Below are 19,501 nucleotides of genomic sequence, written 5' to 3'. Positions count from 1 at the left end.
ATTTAGTGTAAGCAAAGAGGAACCATTTGGGATAAACTATCATGTAGGTGTCTGTGGTTCACTGTCTTACTAATATGGAAATACAGTAAAACCCTGCCATAATACAAAAAGAGTCTAAAAGCTTCAGTCATATTGAAGGATAATGAAATAACTCCCAGTTAGCCACTTGGGAGTTCCTAGTGTGTGAAAGCCAATCATGAATTATGTTCTATCCCAATTCAAATTATTGTCCGGTATATTTGAATGCTAATATGTCAGAATTTTGTTAATGATAGTGAAGATTTTTTGGGGGAGGAAAGAAAATTCTTTGGGAAAAATATAATTTGGCCTTTAGTTATTAATTTTGTAGGAAAATGCAGTGTTATAGCTAAACATTTTTGACTGACCCATAAAGAGATATATTTTATTTGTGAACACTACCAATGCACAAATAGGAAACTAAAACAAAAGTTTTATGAAACAATATGCATTCCAATATTTTCTCTTATATTCTATTTCAATTTTTAGGAAAATGCTGTGTGTAATTCATTAAACTAATTTTATGACCTAATGAGTTAACAGCTTGTAGTTTGAAAACATTGCATCAAAGGAGTATGTACTAAGCGGAATTTCACAAAGGAATTCCAGGTTATTCCAGAAGCATAAGATCAGCAGAGTTTGACTGGTAGTATATCCCTCACCATTAATAATAGATGATTAATAGGTGCCAACCTCACATCCTTTGGCTGCCTGGCATGGCCTTAAAGAAAGAAAGAGGGGAAAAGGGGGGGGGGAGAGAGAGAGAGAGAGAGAGAGAGAGACTCTTGTATATGCATAAACGCTCACTGCAAGGATACACAGGAAATTAATAATAACATGAGTTACTTGAGGGACAGAGAACTGGGTATCTGTGGGCAGAGGTAGGGATAAGACTATTTTATTTTTTATTTTTTTCCCACTTCTTCAGCCCACTTCCCCCAACTCCAGTTCAAGCCAGTGTTTCTCAGTTGCAACCTTGGGCGTTAGGAGTTCGGCGCTCCAACCACCTGAGCCACCAGGCCCGTCGGATAAGACACTTTAAATACAGTGTTTCCTTTCATTTTTTCATTCTTATGAAATTTGAATCATGTGAATATATACATATATAAAAGTATGGCACAGGATTCTAAAAATTAAGTTAATAAATAAATTCTGTTTCTATATTATTAGAAAAAAAGGTGGGGAGGGAACTCTAATATACATCAGGGTTTGGCAGTAAAGATTGATAAGACAGATAGGAGTTACAGCCTGTATGGTCTGTTTGCTGCCCTTGATCTAGACCAGCTATGTTGACAGTACTTTAAGAAACTGTTTTAAGTGATTCATTAAGGGTGAATTTGTGTCCCTTTCTTGTGCTTTTTAAAGGGGGTATGTACTTTATTATAGCCAGTTTTTTTTCAATAGAACATGGTTAAACATTTCAGTGCTTAAAGTAGAAGTTTTTTGTTTTAAAATTTTAACTTATTTAGAAACAATTTAAAACTTACAGGAAAGTTGGAAAAAATAGGAAAAATACAAATAATACCTGTTCTCAGATTTATGTTTTGTTAACATTTTACCCCATTTGCTTTATCATTTTACCTGTCCCCCTATCTGATTCCTAACCACTTCAAAGTATATTTTCTAAAATGAGGGATATTCTCTTACTTAACTATAGTACAGTTATCAGCTCTAGTAAATTTAATATTGATACCATACTTTTTCTAATCTATTGCCTGTTTTCTATTTTTGTCAATTGACCCAGGAATGTTCTTTATAGCGTTTTTTTCCTCATTTCTGGCACGATCTAGATTACGGTTAGGTATTACATTTAGTTGTGTCTCTTTAGCTGCCTTTGATCAGAAACATTTCCACAGTCTTTATTTCTTTTTTATAACATTGAGACTTTTAAAGAATACAGCCCCTCCCCTTTTATAAATAGAATGTTGATCATTCTGGTGTTCCGTCATGATTAGATTCATGGACCCCTACTTCACAAACTGTCTAAAAACTAACTGATGGGCCGGAATACTACTAGCTGATACGTCTTTCTGAAAATGTTGTATCTGGAGGCACAGGAAGTCTGTCTGCCCCTCACAGTGATGTTAGAGTACTTTGTCAAGGTATTGTCTAGTTTCTACTGTATAATAAATATTTTTTCCTTTGCAACCAATAAGCAATCCATGGGAAGACATTTTAAAGCCGTGCAAAATTTCCTGCTCCTTACCTAGATTTAGCATCCATTGATTGTCCTTGCTTGGTCCAACCTTTACTGTGTTGGTTGCAATTCTAGTATTACCTCCACATTTACCAGTTGGCACTAGTCATCCTACTGTTAAAAAAAAAAAAAAGAGTCCTCCTTTCCTCCCTTTTTATTATTTATTGTTATGAATTCATGAATTTCTCCCTTTTCCCCAATGATTCATAATTCATTACTATGTAGAGGATTTGATTCTGAGTTTAGTGGATGACTTCAGGAGGTCAGTAACCACCCTGAAATTGTGTACTAAGTTCTGTGTTGTTCAACATCTCTCTGGGGAGGGTATCCATGACTTTTATCAAAATCTCTAGGGTTCTTGATTCAAACAGGATTAAGTTCCACTAGGTTGAAGCTATAAATGTTAAGCTGTCTGTAACCCTATATATTTGTACATTCTTTTATTCACATGCTTTCTACCTACCCCAAGTGACAAATAACTGAAATGTTAGAACTATAGCATGTGTTCCTCTGTAGGAACTATAGCACATGTACATTCCATTTTTTTGTCTACTGTTTTTAAACCACAACTGAAAATATTATATTTTGGTTTCTTTAATTTTTTTTTGAGGTACTATATAATGTTAATATCTTTATTGCCACTGTAGCAGCAGTTTATGGTGTATAGAGCCAGTCATGTGAAGCAACAAATTATCTTGATTTACTTTGAAATTTTAAAACCGATGTTTTTTACACTGTAGTTTTATTAGCTCTCTGGGAGTAAGCTACATGATGTTGTGCACTGAAAATTACCCAAATGTTCTGGCCTTCTCTTTCCTGGATGAGCTTCAGAAGGAGTTCATTACTACTTATAACATGATGAAGACAAACACTGCTGTCAGACCATACTGTTTCATTGAATTTGGTAAGGGCCTGATTTTTGTTTCCTTTTCATTACCCTGTCTCCAGCCAGTCTTAAGCAATTTTTAATCTAATACTGGGGCGGGGGCGGGGGAGGGGGAAAACTCAGAAAATTCTGCTTCCTTGCTTTTGATAGAATAATTTGACAAATGGTCTATAGATTATGGCAACGTCTTCATTTAGGTGCTTTTTAGAAAATACTGTATTTGAGCTATGGAGGTGATTGTGATTATTGGCACAAAGAATTAATCCTGGAGGACAGTTTCTCAATGAGAAATTTATAAGCCAGAGATTCAGAATTTTGTGTTTGTGATAGTCTGCGTAATGTAGAACAGAGGTTGGCAAACATTTGCTGGAAAGGACCGTATGGTACATATTTTAGGCTTAAAAGGACCATATGGTCTCTGTCACAACTACTCAGCCCTACCATTATAGCTGGAAAGCAGCCATAAGAATATGTAAATGAATGAGCATAGTTATATTTTAATAAAACTTTATTTACAAAAACAGCAGGCTAGATTGGGCCTGTGGGCATTCCTTGAAGTTTGCTCTAGGAGGAAAAGAAAAAGTAAAACCAAGTTATAAACAGTGAAAATAAAATTGGAAGATTATTTAGGAAATATCTTAGAAGATATTTAGGAAATGTCTTTTATTTATTTAATTAAATTTATTCTTTAAACTATACATTCTAATGGTGTAAGCAATAAATAAGCAAGTTTTATAAGAACATGGAATTTATAGTGTATGTTCTTATGTAATTAAAACTGGTAAATGATGAGAGACTTAATGTTTTATGAGATATGAATCCATATAAACATTAAGATTTTGGTTTCAAGACTAAAGCTGTTACTGTTTTGTCGTAGAAGTAAGGTCAAAGTAACTCCTTGAAATGGATATAATAGTAAAAAAATTCTCACAGTCATGTGGTGTTAAATCCTTAGTTTATTTACAATAACTAATTTCTAGAGTGTGAAATGACTCCATGACATATTAACCATTAAACACAAGTAATATTAGAACACTCCATGATAAATTGAACAGTTTTGGATAACAAATTAAACAGTTTATCTACAAAATTTACTGTCCATGAACATCACACTCTCAAATTATTTAATTAACAAATGACTGCAAGGAAATTTATTTTTTATTTTACATAGATAACTTCATTCAGAGGACCAAGCAGCGATATAATAATCCCAGGTCTCTTTCAACAAAGATAAATCTGTCTGACATGCAGATGGAAATCAAGCTGAGGCCCCCTTATCAAATTTCCATGTGTGAACTGGGGCCAGCCAATGGAGTCACATCTGCATTTTCTGTTGACTATAAAGGTGCTGGTAAGATTTCTTCTGGTGAGTTTTGGATCTCAATTTTATTTAAAAAATCTTTTGTAAGAACTGAGGAACTCTTGAAAATGAATTGCTTTATTCTAATATTTTAAAGCAAGTACATGAGAGAATTTCGAAGTTCAGAGTAATCCTTTCTCCCAGTGGTTTTATACAGTACTCTATCAGATATGTGACTAATCAGGAAAATTCTTTTAAATAGCCATCTCAGAGGAACTCTTTGCTAGGGATACATTTAAGAAGGTTTCTTTGTAAACATTTGACTAGAAATGAATAGTTTATTTGTAATATATGTTTATAAGCATGTAAAATGCTTTGTATTACATCAAAATGCTACATTCAAGGCAGAGGTTTTTGACTGTCACAGAAAATGTGATCATCTCAAACCTCCCCTCCCAAACAAGGAATACAGTTATGACAAGTTGAAAACCTCTGCTTAAAAATGGAAACCTTATTATTTTATAAGGTAGCATATGCCATAGTTGAATTTCTTGTCCAAGAAATTCTTCCTCATATTTGAGCAAAGGTCTATTTCCTATAATGTTTACCTGTTTGTCTAAGTTCTGTGACCTCTACTTCTCTCTCTTCAATTTTACCAGAATAGCACTTCAGAACTTTGAAGTCAGCAACTCTGTGTCTTTTCTATTCCATTAGTATGATCAACTTCATATAAAATGTCCTCATTCCCTTAGCCTCTTTGTCTATGGCATTTTGAAACACTATCCTGGAAGCTTTGTATATGTTTTATTTTGTTAATATACTTCAAATGTGGCATCCAGGACTGAACAATTCATATTTGGTTTAGTAAAAATTATGGGAGAAAAGGGGAAGCAGATTTGACTAAAATAATCCAGCCAGTCAGGAAACAAGTAAATAAGCAAATAACAATAGCAAGCTTTGGGGGAAAGGAGGTGGACCAGTACCCCAAATTGCTACAATGTGTTATCTAAAATGTCCAGTTTCCAACAAAAAATTACAGGACATACAGAGGAAGAGGAGAGTATAATACATATACACTGGGGGGGGAGGGGAAGCAGGCAATAAAACCTGCCTGTGAGAGATGTCAGATTTAACACAGACATAGACTTCAAAGTAGCCATTATAATTATTTTCAAAGAAAATAAGAGAAACCATGATTAAAGAAGTAAGGAAGGTATGAGAATGAGATGTCATCAAATAGACAATAAAAAAACAAAGAGTTAGAAATTATAAAGAAAAAGAACCAGACGGAAATTCTGGGATTGAAAAATGCAACTGAAATGAAAAATTCACTAATGGGTCTCAATAGTAGATTTGAACTGGCATAAGAAAGAGTTAGCAAACTTGAAGATATATCAATAGAGGTTATGCAAGCCAAAGAACAGAGAGAAAAAAGAATGAAGAAGAGAACCTTAGAAAAATGGGACACTATTAAGCACACTAATATATGTGTGATGCGAGAACCAGGAGAGCAGAGAGAGAAAGGAGCAGAAAAAATATTTGAGGGAATAATGGCAGAAAAGTTCCCAAATTTACTCAAAAAAATTGACTCATCCAAGAAGCTCATTTAATTCCAAATAGGATACATGCAAGAGACCTACAAATAGATGAATCATACTAAAATGCTAGAAGACAAAGACAAGGAGAAAATCTTGAAAATAGCAAGGAAAAAACAACCTGCCACTTACAAGAGCACCCCAATAAGATTAACAACTAACTGACTTCTCAACAGAAACAATGGAGACCTGAAGGTAGTGGGAGAACATGTTCAGAATGCTCAAAGGGTTAAAAAAAAACTTGTGAACCAAGAATGCTATATCCAGTAAAGCTATCTTTCAAAAATGAAGTTGGAATAAAGATATTTTCAGATAAGCAGAAGATGAGAGAATTTGTTGCTGGCAGACTCACCTTACAAGAAATACCAAAAGAAGTTCTTCAGGCTGAAAGCAAGTAACCCAGACACTAATTTGAAGTGACACACACACACACACACACACACACAAAAAAAAAAAAAAAAAAAAAAAAAATCAGAGAACAATGATAAGACAGTAAAAGTACATTTTTCTTTTAAAAAGTAATCATATAAAATAATCTGTATAATATATTGTTGGTCTTATAACATATAGACATGAAATATATTTTCTAATAACAGCACAAGGGAGGTGGATTTGAACAAAGCTGCATTAGGCTAAGGAAATGACTCCAGGTAGTAATTTGAATCCACAGGAACAAATAAGAAAGCCAGAATGATAAGAATATTAACGAAACTATAAAAATATAATTGCTCTCTTTTCTTCTCTTGGCTTCTTTAAAAGACAGAAAAGTATGTAAAGTAATAATTATATAACAATGTATTTTGGGTTTGTAACATTTATAAGTGTAAAATGTGTAACAACCTTGCTGCAGAAAAGGGAGAAAGGCAGTCGAGCAATATAGGAGTAATATTTCTGTAACTCACTGGAGTTAAGTTAGTATAAATCTAAAGCTGTTTCTGGTGAGATGTATATGGTGAGTCCTAGAGCAGCCACTAAGCAGATAACTCAAAAAATAGTAAAAAATCATTAAAGAAGTTAAAATACTGGCATATAAAATACTCATTTAATGCAATGATAGTAAAGGAGGAATAGAGCAAAAAGCACAAGACATATAGAGATAAGTAAAATGGTAGATGTAAATTCACTATAACAATAATAACATTATATGTGAATATAATATTACACAAAATGCAAATGGATGAAACAATCCAATCAAAAGTCAGAGACTGTAAGAGTGAATTAAAAAAAAATTCAAAGATACAATTAGATTGAAAGTAAAAGGAAGAAAAAAGATATATAATGCAAACAGCAACCAAAAGAGAGCTGGAGTGGCTCTTCTGATATCAGACAAAATGGACGTTAAGACAAAAATTGCTACTAGAGAGAAATAAGGACATTTTATAATGATCAAAGAGTCCATTAAGGTATAACAATTATAAACACACAGGCGTTTAACAGACCTCAAAATACATGAAGCAAAACCTACCAAAAATGAAGGGAGAAATAGATAATTAAACAGTAATAGTTGAAGACAAATACCCAAGTTTAAATAATGGGTAGAACTAGGCAGAAGATCAGCAAGGAAATAGATTTAAACAACATAAACAAACAAACATCTATAGAACATTCCATCCAACAATATAAAATATGTTCTTCTGAAGTGTACGTGGAACATTTTCCAGGATAGACCTTGTGCTAAGCTATGGGAAAAAATCATAAATTTAACAGGATAAAAATAATACAAAGTAAGTTCTGCAACCACAGTGGAATGAAATTAGAAATTAATAACAAATAAATTTGGTAAACTCACAAATATGTGGAAATTGAGTAATACAATCTTAAATAATGAATGGGTTAAAGAAGAAATCCAAAGAGGATTTATACTCTGAGATGAAGATGAAGACACAATGCATCAACTTAATGAGATGTAGCTAACACTGTGCTTAGAGGAAAATGTATAGCTATACATACCTATATTTAAAAAAAAATCTAAAATGAGTAACTTAACCTTCCACCTGGAAAGCCACTGTAAAAAGAAAAGCAAATTAAACCTAATGCAAGCAGAAGGAAGGAAATAATAAAGATTAGAGCAGAAATAAATGAAAATGAAACGAAATAGAAAAACATTAGAGAAAAATCAGTGAAGCCAAAAACTAATTCTTAGACCAAATAGTTCTGATTTAAGGGTAGACATACAGATCAACAGTATAGAATTGAGAGTATGGGGGGGGAAAACTTTGCATTATTGTCACTTCATTTTTAGCAAGGATGCCAAGACAATGGTGAAAGAATCATCTTTCAACAGATGATGCTGGTACAAGTGGATATTCATGTACGAAAGAATGAAGTTGGACCCCTACCTCACAAACAATCTAAAAATGAACTGAAAAATGGATCAAAGACCTATATTTAACAGCAAAAACTATAAAACTATTAGAAGAAAACAAAGATGTAAATCTTTAAGACTTTGTATTAGGCAATGGCTTTTTAGATTTGACACCAAAAGTGCAGTGAAAAAATAAAAAATTGATAAGGTGGAATTCATCAAAATAAAAATTTTTGTTCTCCAAAAGACACTATCAAGAAATTGAAACGACAGTCCACAGACACAGGAAATATTTGCAAATCACATATCTTATAAGGCTCTTGTATCTAGAACATAAAACAATTCAACAATAAAAGACAATAATCCAATTTCAAAATGGGAAAAGAATTTGTATTGACAAAGAAAATGTGCAACTGGCTAATTAGCACGTGAAAAGATGCTCAACATTATTAGCCATTAGTGAAATGCAAAGCAAAATGATAAGGAGATACTACTTTACACTCATTAGGATGGCTATAATAAAGACAATAACACGTGTTAGCAAGGATGTGGAAAAATTAGAACCCTCATATGTTGCTGGTGAGGTAAAACAGTGCACCTGCTTTGGAAAATAGTTTGGAAGTTCCTCAAAAAGGTAAACATAGAGTTACCATATAACCTAGCAATTCTACTCCTACGGGCATACCCCAGAGAATTAGAAATCTATATCTAAACAAAAATGTGTACATGAGTGTTCTTAGCAGCATTAGTCGTAGCAGCTGAAAAGCAGAAACAACCCAAATGCCTATCAACTGGTGAATGAATAAACAACATATGATATATCCATACAATAGAATATTCTTAAGCAATAAAAAAGGAATGAAGTATTGATACATGGTACAACATGTATGAACCTTAAAAACAGTGAGCTATGTGAAAGAAGCCATCTAGAAAAGGCCACATATTTAAAATTTCATTTATACAAAATGTCCAGAATAGGCAAATCCATAGAGACAGAAAATAGATTAGTGGTTGACGAGAGCTGGAGGGGTAGAGGAAACAAGGCAGTGACTACTACTAATGGTTATGAGGTTTCTTTTTGGGGTGATGAAATGTGGAATTAGATAATTATGACGGTTGCACAACTCCAACTCTGAATATACTAAAAACCTCTGAATTATACACTTTAAAAGAGTGAATTTTATTGTAAGCAGATTATATTTTAATTTTTTAAATTACTAATAAATGAGGAGTTATTACTTTGAAGACTTCCACTTCCAATAGTGATGGAGTAATTAATTCAGACCAGTAGTCCCACTAAATACTTGCAGAAATGCTGAATGGAATGTATGTATTCTATAGAATATGCAGGTCTAATATATAATGTAGAAGTTAATCTACAGTATAGTCTTCCTGAAGTCTTTGGAGATCCAACAAGAATTACTGGGATACAGAGGAGGATGGAAGCCCAGGGAGATGACCCAATGTTTGGAGCTACTTCTTCCTTTGGGGCTTACACCAATTCGGGAGGGAACAGCTGACAGCTTCTCAAGACTAGGGAGATAGTTTAGAGAGCAGGGCCTACCAAGGCAGTGAACCTAATGAGCAGCCCTCCTACCCATCCGAGCTTTGGGTTAGGGCCTTGGACGTCTGTACTCTAGGAATATGGGTAGATAGGAATATGCAGTAGACAGGCTTTGATCAGAACTGCCGCTTATTTTTGAATCATATTCATCTCTAAAATTGGATTGAGCTGACTGATTCCACTGTGCTATGCTCCAGAGAGCCTGGCAAAAGCAAACAAATATCTTTCCTGGAAGAAATGGTCTCATAAGCTTCAAATTATGTCTACAACAAGATTTTTAAAATAGAATGTTTGGCAAACAATCATAAGTAACCAGGCACCTAAAGAGACTAAACTGCACGAACACAAAGCATTAGAAGAATCTCTCTCTCTCTCTCTCTCTCTCTCTCTCTCTCACACACACACACACTCACACTCACACTCACACTCACACTCACTCACTCATTGGAACCATAGAAGCCAGAGGACAACTTAACGAAAACCTTCTAAAGGATAAAAGAAAATAATTGTAAATGTAGAATTCTGTGCTTAACAAAAATATCCTGAAAGAATGAAGTGACAAGAGTGGATATCCTTGCGTTATTCCTAATTCTGAGCTTAGCAGGGAAAATGTTCAGTCTTTCACACTTAAATATTATGTTAACTTAGGGTTCACGTAGCTGCTTTTTATTTTTATCATTTTGAGAAAATACCCTTATATTCCCAGTTTGATGAGTAGTTTTTATCAGGAATATAAGTTGTATTCTGTTAAATGTTTTTTCTGCATTTATTGAGATGATTATATGATTTTTCTTTTTAAAGTCTTTATATGGTGAATTACTTTGATTGCTTTTCAGATATTAAACCAACACTGCATTTCTGTGATAAACCCCACTTGGTCATGATGTATTATCTTTTTTGTATATTGTCAGATCCAATTTACTAAAATTTTGTCAAGATATTTTGTATCTGTGTTCGTACAAACACAGATACAAAATATCTTCAGGGAGTTGGTTCGTAGCTTTCCTTTTTTGTAATGTTTTTAGCTGGTTTTACAATCATGATAAAGCTGACCTCATAGAATAAATTGAGAGGTGTTACCTCTTTTTCAATTTTGGGAAAATGTTTCTATAGAATTTTTCTTTTTCTTTAAATGTTTAGTTCGTTGAAGCCTTTTGAGCCTCTAATTTTCTTTGTGGGAAAGTTTTTAACTACAGATCAATTTCTTTGATAGATGTAGGGTTATTCAAGTTACCTGTTTCTTCTCAAATGAGTTTTAGGAGTTTGTTTCTTTTAAGGAATCTGTTCATTTCACCTAAGTTACTGAATTTTTGGCATAAAGTTAATATTCCCTTATTGCTTTAATATCTGTAGAATTGTAGTGATATTACCATTCTCATTTTTTGTATTGGTAATTTTTGTCTTTTGCATTGTTTTTCTGATCAGTCTTGTTAGAGTTTATCATGTTTATTGATTTTCTTAAAGAACCAGCTTTTACTTTCAGTGAGTTTTTATTGTTTTTATTTTCTATTTTGTTGATTTATGTTCTGATCTTTATTACTTCCTATCTTCTGCTTACTTAGAGTTTAATTTGCTCTTTTTCTAGGTTCTTATGGTAGATATTAAGATTATTTATTTGAGAACTTCTTTTTACTACATATATCCCTTTAAATACTGCGTTACCTACATTTCATAAATTTTAATATATTAGTTTTTACTCATTTTGTTCAAAATGCCTTTTAATTTCCTTTTTTTTATTTCTTTTGTGATCCAAGGGTTATTTAGAAATGTATTATATAGTTTTAAATATTTAGAGGTTTTCCAAATAATCTTTCTGTTGTTGATTTCTAATTTAATTCTATAGTGGCCAGGTACCAAATGTTGTATGATTTTAATACTTTTAAATTTATTGACATTTGTTTTATTCTTCCAGAATATGATCTATCTAAGTCATTTTCTGTGTTCATTTGAAAAGATTATATATTTTGTTGTTGGGTGGAGCATTCTGTTCATGTCATATAGATTGAGTTGGTTAAATATTTAGGATTGGTTCGTTTTCTTGGTGCATGAACTCCTTTGTCACTTTGAAATTGCCTTCTTTATATCTAGTAATATTCCCTGTTGTCTAATTTGCCCATAATGTTTAGTCTAGTATTTCAGATTATTAATTTGCTTCAGCCTCTTTTCTGACTGCATTTCCTCCTCATAAATATCCTTTTGAGTCAAACAACACCACTAGCAATGCCCAGTAGCAAAGTGGTTAAGAACATGAATTCTAGAGCCAGGCTACATGGATTTAAATCCCAGTTCATTCACTTTGGGCAAATTACTTAATCTACCCAAAATCTTAGTTTCCTGTCGGAAGGAAAAAAAGGTTAATTGTAGTGCCTGTTGCACTGGGTTCCTGGAAGGCTGAAATGAGATCATGTATGTGAAGCACTTGGTGCCTGGCATCTTGCCTGGCGTACTGAGAGCAGCCGCTGCTGTAGCAGGAGCAGTGGAGGTGGTGGTGGTAGTAATGGTAGTAACGGCAGCAGCGGTGTAGGTGCTGTTAATTTGCTTCTCCCATGTCCATCTTCATGCTCATGCTCTTTTCTCCGCATGGAGTGCAGTCCTTCTCGTTTGTCCCTGTCTACATTTTATCCATCATTATAGATCTTCCCTCCTTCATTTACCATTCCTGTGTCACCACCTTCCGCCTACTTCGCTTTCCTCTTCAGAATCCCTTAACTCTTTGTAGTTTAGAATACTTACTACTTTCAGATCTGTCTGTCCACTTCCCTTTAAAAGATGAGAAGTGCCTTGAGGGAAGATTGTATATAATTCATTTTTCGTATCTTCTAAAGCATAGCATCTTACACAGAATCGTGCCAAAAAGTATTTGCTGAATAAATGTATTATTTCACTATAACTAACAGCCCTTTGGTTCCAAGGGATTTACTCTTACTTCTTTAGGAACTTTTGTAAACTCTCCATTAATCATTGGTACATTTTGAGAAAAAATTAATTTTGTCATGAAAATGCCACTGTTGGGCCTAACGAGACTAATGAAAGAAAAGGCATTGTAGCAGAAGACAGTAATAACAAACACAAAACAAAAACTGACCAAGTGACATGCTTTGGATTCAGCAAAAAAAAATTTTTTTCTACATGCCTCTCATTTGTTATTGGTCCAAATCCACTCTTTTCCTAATGGTGACTATCATAAGTGCCAAACTGAACTGTGAAGCAAACATTTGTGGATAACAATGGATCTAAAATCTGTTTTACTGAAGAAAAGAAGCATATAAAACACAATACATTAAAATGTGATTAAATATCTTATTCAGTTTGTTAAAATGAGAAATTGTCCCTAAGGAGTGTCACCTTCATATTGTATGCAGATGGAGTTTTCCCTAAGTAACCATTCCCACAGGTCCTGAGAAGGGGCTGGGGTGGGAGGGAATCTCCACTTGAAAATTTCTTTCCCACAGTGATTTGGCGCAGCACCAGCCTGTCCTTCAGCATAATGCATGCCTTGTCCTTGTTAAAGGACGCTTCCTTTGCTCTCGTGCCTTTAAAAATATTTCTGGTCATTTTGAAGTAATTCAATTATAAATGGTATACTGTCGTTATAAAGAGAGTGCTCCAAGGCCAAGAGGCAAGTGTTAGAAACTTAATAAATATTTAATTTATATAGACATATTATTTACTTCTTAAATAGATATTGCTCAACACATTAAAATGGTAATATTTTCCCATTCAAGAATATACCTTACTTAAATATAAAAAGTTAAGGTTTGTCAGTATAATTCCAAATATTATTTGGGTTTTTTTTGTAAGGTAAACTTGTTTGGTATATTTCAGAAGTGTGACTTATAATCTACTCAGTTGTCAAGTGGTTTTATTCTTGAGAGCCATATTAAGGATTTCTTTTTTATTAGAGGGTAGTTGTCCCTTACTACTGGGGGGAGGGGTGTGCTGTGGGGAGGGATAGAGGAGGGATGCAAAACGTAACTAATTGGTAGACCAGTTTAATAGATTTTTAAAGTGTGAGATTTTTTTTTCTACTGATATAAAATTTGGTATCAGTACTTTATAAAAACACTTAATTTTTTTTTTTTTCGTATCAAAATCTCAAGGAAATTGATTAACAGACCAAGCAGTAAGCTTGGGCACAGAAAAAAATTTAAGAAAATGTTGTTCCATATTAGCATTTTCTGCTGAACTTGAGGAATAAATACGTTTTGTGATATGTGGGTTTGTGTTTTTATGAACTGTTTAGGGAAGCTTTTCTGCTGAAATGGCTGAATATAAGTTGCAAAGATTTAAGCCTTTCCTTATATTAATGTTCCACCTCATTAACTTCATTGTTAGAGCTTTTACACTTCAGTGATTTAAATAAAATGATCTAAATGTAATTCTGTTGTCTTCTCTTTCCATCTGTCTTCCTTTTGAGGTCTAGATGATTACGTATTTAGTTTTGTGTTTTCATTTAGATTCTATTTTAATTCTGTTAAGTGCAAGATGATGATGAAGGGAAACTGTTGTATAACTAAATGTCTTACGCTGCTGAAGCCCCTACAGATGAGGAAATGTGTGTGTAAAGATAATCTGGTCACTTCTTCAGCTGGTGTTTTATCATTTGTACCTTCAAGTGGTCTTCAGAGACCAGGAACTTCATAGCTGTAAGACTCCATTTTTTTGTGGAGTTGAGATTGGTGATTGTAGTTGACCCTAGAACAACACAGGGAGTAGGGGCACCAAACCCTGCTCAGTCAAACATCCATGTATAACTTCTGAGTCCCTCAAAACTTAACTACTAACAGCCTGCTGTTGACTGGAAGCCTTTCTGATAACATTAAACGGTCAATTAACACATATTTTTAACGTTATATGTATTATATACTGTATTTTTACAATAAAGTAAGCTAGAGAAAAGAAAACATTACTGAGAAAAGCACGAGGAAGAGAAAATACATTTGAAGTACTATATGTGAGTGGACCCGCACAGTTCAAGACCATGTTGTCCCAGGGTTAACTGTAGATAAAAAGCTTTCGTGTGTGTCCTCTGGTATTTATAGCCCTGGAACCCAAATAAAGGAGAACTTTGCTTAAAGCAAGTTATGTTTATCCTTAAAAATATTTTCTAAGCATTTTCAGGAAGAGTAGGAATTATGCGATGAATTTCCAAGCAAAGTCACCTTTGCAAATATTTGCAACTGCTTGCAAATGGTAGACATATTTAGGCATGAAGGTTTTTTCCTACATGATTTACTACCAGATGTGAGCACTCCTTAGCAGTACATATCCCAAATGCGTGCTATATGTCTTTGTTAAAAATGTAGAAAAAAAGAAGTTAGTTTAACTTGAGTTCACTAGAATGAAGCTGTCATGTTGTCAGACATTTTGCATTAAATAAAACAGTCAATTACTAAGATATATTGGTAGATGATTTTATGAAGATTAATCTATATTTGACCATTTAAATTGAGCAGTAAAATTCATTTTACACAAGTTTAGGTATTGACTTGCAATACTGATGTTCCTTCCTACCGTTTCTTTTATTTTCCAGCTCACCAGCGACTGGAACCAGCAACTCTGTCAGGGATTGTGGGATTAATCCTTAGCGTTTTATGTGGAGCTCTGAATTTAATTCGAGGCTTTCACGCCATAGAAAGTCTCCTGCAGGTACTGTGCTATTTTTGCAATTTCAGGTGACTGTGTCTATTGATTCTGTTTGTTACAGAATTGATTTGAATTGATTTGGGTATTAGTACAACTTCAAAATGTATGCGCAGATTCTGTATTTTTTATACCTGCCTTAGTCTCTCCTTTCCCCTTCCTCGAAAAACACTGATTTAAAAAAAAAAAAAAATCCCACCGATTTCTGGTTTTAGGCTTTGGCTTCTTTGACTCAATTAGCACTATATATTTATTTATTATCTACTCTGCAGGAGGCACTGTTTATGGGTACTCTGGGACACTAAGATACCGTTTCCGTGAAAATAAGACCCAGCCGGACAATCAGCTCTAATGTGTCTTTTGGAGCAAAATTAATATAAGACCCAGTATTATATTATATTATATTATATTATATTATATTATATTATATTATATTATATTATATATCATATATCATATCATAGACCTGGTCTTACAGTATAGTAAAATAAGACCAGGTCTTATATTAATTTTTGCTCCAAAAGACGCATTAGAGCTGATGGTCCTGCTAGGTCTTATTTTCGGGGAAACATAGTATGTGTGACATGGGCCCTGCAGTCTCAAAGCCTGGAGTTGAATGAGGGAGGCAGAGACGTCCATGAATAATTGCTAAGTACACAGAGTGCGGAAGAGAAGTGGTCAGTGTGAGTCAGGATAGGAGAAGGAGGCTTTGTGGAGTAGCGGTGAGCTGGACTTGGAAGGATCTGAGTAAACAGAGGAATGGAAGAAAGGAGAGGGCATTCAGGGGCAGGTTTTTGTCCCATCTCTGTGTATCCCTATTAGTTTCCTTTTTGATTGGTGCCTCCCTCTGAAACCACTAATTCTTTTGGTAGTGCCAACTATTTTGTTTTCCAATGGAATTTCTTCCAGAGACTGTTGCTATCAAAATGTATTAAATTTTTCTATTATTTTTGTAAACTTTTTGAAACTTAAAGTTTAGCACATTTCAGACTATACAGCTTTTCTTTCCCTTGTTTCTGCTCACTTTTTCTGAAGACTTTTGACACTTACACATTGTAAATTAGTTCTCTTTTTTTGGGTTAGCATTAAACTCATAAAAACCCACTCAACACACCTTATGTTCTCTTTTAAAATTGCTGTTAGTTTGGGGAACACCTAGAGAGTACCATTCTGAGTACCTTCTGAATGTCCTCATTATGTAGGAAACCAATAGCTGAGGATATCACAGGTTCCAGGCAGCTGAGCTGTCCCTCAAGTGGAGGGTTGGCAGAGGCATCTCATGACTTCCCGATTCCTCCTCCTGGGCCCTTTCAGGCACAGGGCCGCTGCTGTTGTCCCTTGGTGTTCTTGCCCTTGTTCCCTAGCCAGCTCAACTTTATTCCAGCAGGAGTTCAATTTGGAGTCAGGTAATCAACCTGCCAACCTGCCAAAAAGAAACAGGCAATTTGGAGACTGCCGACTAAAAAGGCTAATAAATAAGATACTCTTTTTCTTTTTTTTTTAAACTTGATATAGTGGAAAGAACAGTAGTATTCGGTTTGTGAAGAGTTGATTTTTGTTAGTGTAAGAAAGAGAGACAGTTGGCTCAGCTCAGCTACTGATTAACTCTGTGACATTGAATACCTCACCTTACTTTCTGGTCCTCAGTTTCATTGCTCATCAAATGAAGGACAAGGAGTGGATATGATGAGTATTTCTCAAAATATGGGACACATTTACCACTGTTTACACAATAGGTGACTTTTGATAGAGGGGTGAAGATTTTTAATTTTAAGAAGTATGTATTTAATGTATATTAATATGTTTGGTAAAGGATATAAAACTTGCCTTTTAAAGTAAATTAATTTTAGTAAACAGTCAACTTTATGAAATTTATTACATAAGTAATGGTATCTTTAGTATTTAGAATTGGCAAAAATTGTGAAAGAGGTACTCTAACATTAAAATTCTCTGATTAAAAATTTTTTCTGGTTGTTTGAAATTAACAAATTAATAAATGAAGGGAGGGAGCAGACCTAGGTGGAGAAAAGCTTTCATGCCACAGAGCCTTACCTTCCCTGACTCAGAAGGCAGTGCACAAGCTGGGGAACCTGAGGTTTAGACCACATTGCTTTTAAGTTAAAAATCAGACAATGCTGTCATATATCTCAAAGCATGTTAAAGGAAATAATTTCTTTTAGGCAGTCAGATATCCTATTTCTCCTCTTCCTGGACTGATTCTTTCCTTCTCCCTCTTCTGATTTACAACATCAAAACTAAGGAAAGTAGTATAAACATCAGCTTTTCATGCTTTTGAACTACTACACCTGTCCAGTGCCTGCCTTGATTCCTAAGAGTTTCATATTCTCTCTCTGATCACTAATGTCTTTGCTTCATCGCAGTTGTTTTTTAGGTTTCAGACAATACAAGGATACCTTGTTTTATTACAATCCACAAATGTTGTGTTTTTTACAAATTGAAGGCAATACCCTCCACCAGCAAAAAGATTACAATTTGTTTTATTGTGGCAATTTGTTGTGGTGGTCTGGAACCACACCCACAATATCTTCATGCTCTCGAAGTAATTACTACTTCGTGTAACTGGCTGAAAGCTCTGAGATTTCTCAGACTATTTACATTTGAAAAAGACATTAGAGGCCAATATCTCTCATGAACATTGGTGCAAAAATCCCCAACAAAATATTAGGAAATTAAATCCAAAGATGTATAAAAAGAATTGCATATTTACAATAAATCCCACTTGGTTGTAGGATTTATTACACCACAACCAAGTGGGATTTATTGTAAATATGCAAGGTTGGTTCAACATTTGAAAATCAATTTATGCAATTCATCATATCAACAGGCTAAAGAAGAAAAATCATGATCATATCAGTAGATGCAGAAAAAACATTTGGTAAAATCCAGCACCCATTTCATAAACTCATAGGAAACTAGGAATAAAGGAGAAGGAACTTCCTCAACTTCTACAGAAACCCTACAGCTAGCATCATATTTATTCCCCGAAAATAAGACCTAGCTGGACAATCAGCTCTAATGTGTCTTTTGGAGCAAAAATTAATATAAGACCAGGTATAATATTACATTACATTACATTATATTATATTATATTATATGACCCAGTCTTGTATTATAGTAAAATAAAACCAGGTCTTATGTTAATTTCTCCCCAAGATCAGGCAGAAGGCGAGGATGTCACCTTTCACCATTCCTATTCAGCATTGTATTGGAAGACCTAGTTAATGCAGTAAGACAAGAAAAGAAAGCAAAAGGTATAGAGATTAGGAAGGAAGAAATGCACCTGTCTTTATTCACAGATGGTATGATTGTCTATGTAGAAAATCCCAAAGAATCAACTTCTGGAACTCATAAGTGATTAGCAAGGTCACAGGATCCAAAGTTAATACGTAAAAGTCAATTGCTTTCTTATATATCAGCAAAGAACAATTGAAACTTGAAATTTAAATAGCAGTATCATTTATATTGGCACCCCCAAAATTGAGGCACTTAAGAATAAACCTAACAAAATACATACAAGATCTGTATGAGGTAAACTATAAAACTCTGATAAAAGAAATCAAAGAAGATCTAAATAAATGGAGAGATAGTCCATGTTCATGGATAGGAAGACTCAATATTGTTAACATGTTGGTTCTTCCCAACTTGATGGGTAGATTCAACACAATCCCAATCAAAATCCCAGCAAGTTATTTTGTGGATATTGACACAGTGATTCTAAAGTGTACATGGAGAGGCAAGAGACCCAAAATAGCTAATGCAATACTGAAGAAAAAGAAAGAGGACCCATTACCCAACTTCAAGACTTTCTATTAAGCTATAATAAGTAAGACAGTGTAGTACTGGCAAAACAGTAGACAAATAGATCAGTGAAACAGAGTAGAGCGCCCTCACAAATATAGTCAACTGATCGTTGACAAAGGAGCAAAAGCAATTCAGTGGAGAAAGGGTATTTTTTTCAACAAACAGTGTTGG

At 34.1% G+C, this 19,501-nt stretch overlaps 1 protein-coding gene across 1 annotated transcript in view; it reads left to right on the top strand.

The window, feature by feature from the left end:
- SEC22A (SEC22 homolog A, vesicle trafficking protein) overlaps window positions 1–19,501 on the top strand; it is a 56,855-nt gene that overhangs the window by 16,863 nt on the left and 20,491 nt on the right. Inside the window, exons 3-5 of the mRNA XM_019738990.3 lie at window positions 2,956–3,119; window positions 4,273–4,467; window positions 15,399–15,514. Coding sequence (XP_019594549.2) covers window positions 2,956–3,119; window positions 4,273–4,467; window positions 15,399–15,514 — 475 coding nt within the window. The remainder of the gene's footprint in view (window positions 1–2,955; window positions 3,120–4,272; window positions 4,468–15,398; window positions 15,515–19,501) is intronic.

Source organism: Rhinolophus sinicus, chromosome 17 (genome assembly GCF_057876585.1).
Source record: "Rhinolophus sinicus isolate RSI-liver-muscle chromosome 17, RSI-T2T, whole genome shotgun sequence".
Lineage (NCBI taxonomy): Eukaryota > Metazoa > Chordata > Mammalia > Chiroptera > Rhinolophidae > Rhinolophus > Rhinolophus sinicus.
This window is presented reverse-complemented; position numbering and strand designations above follow the sequence as displayed.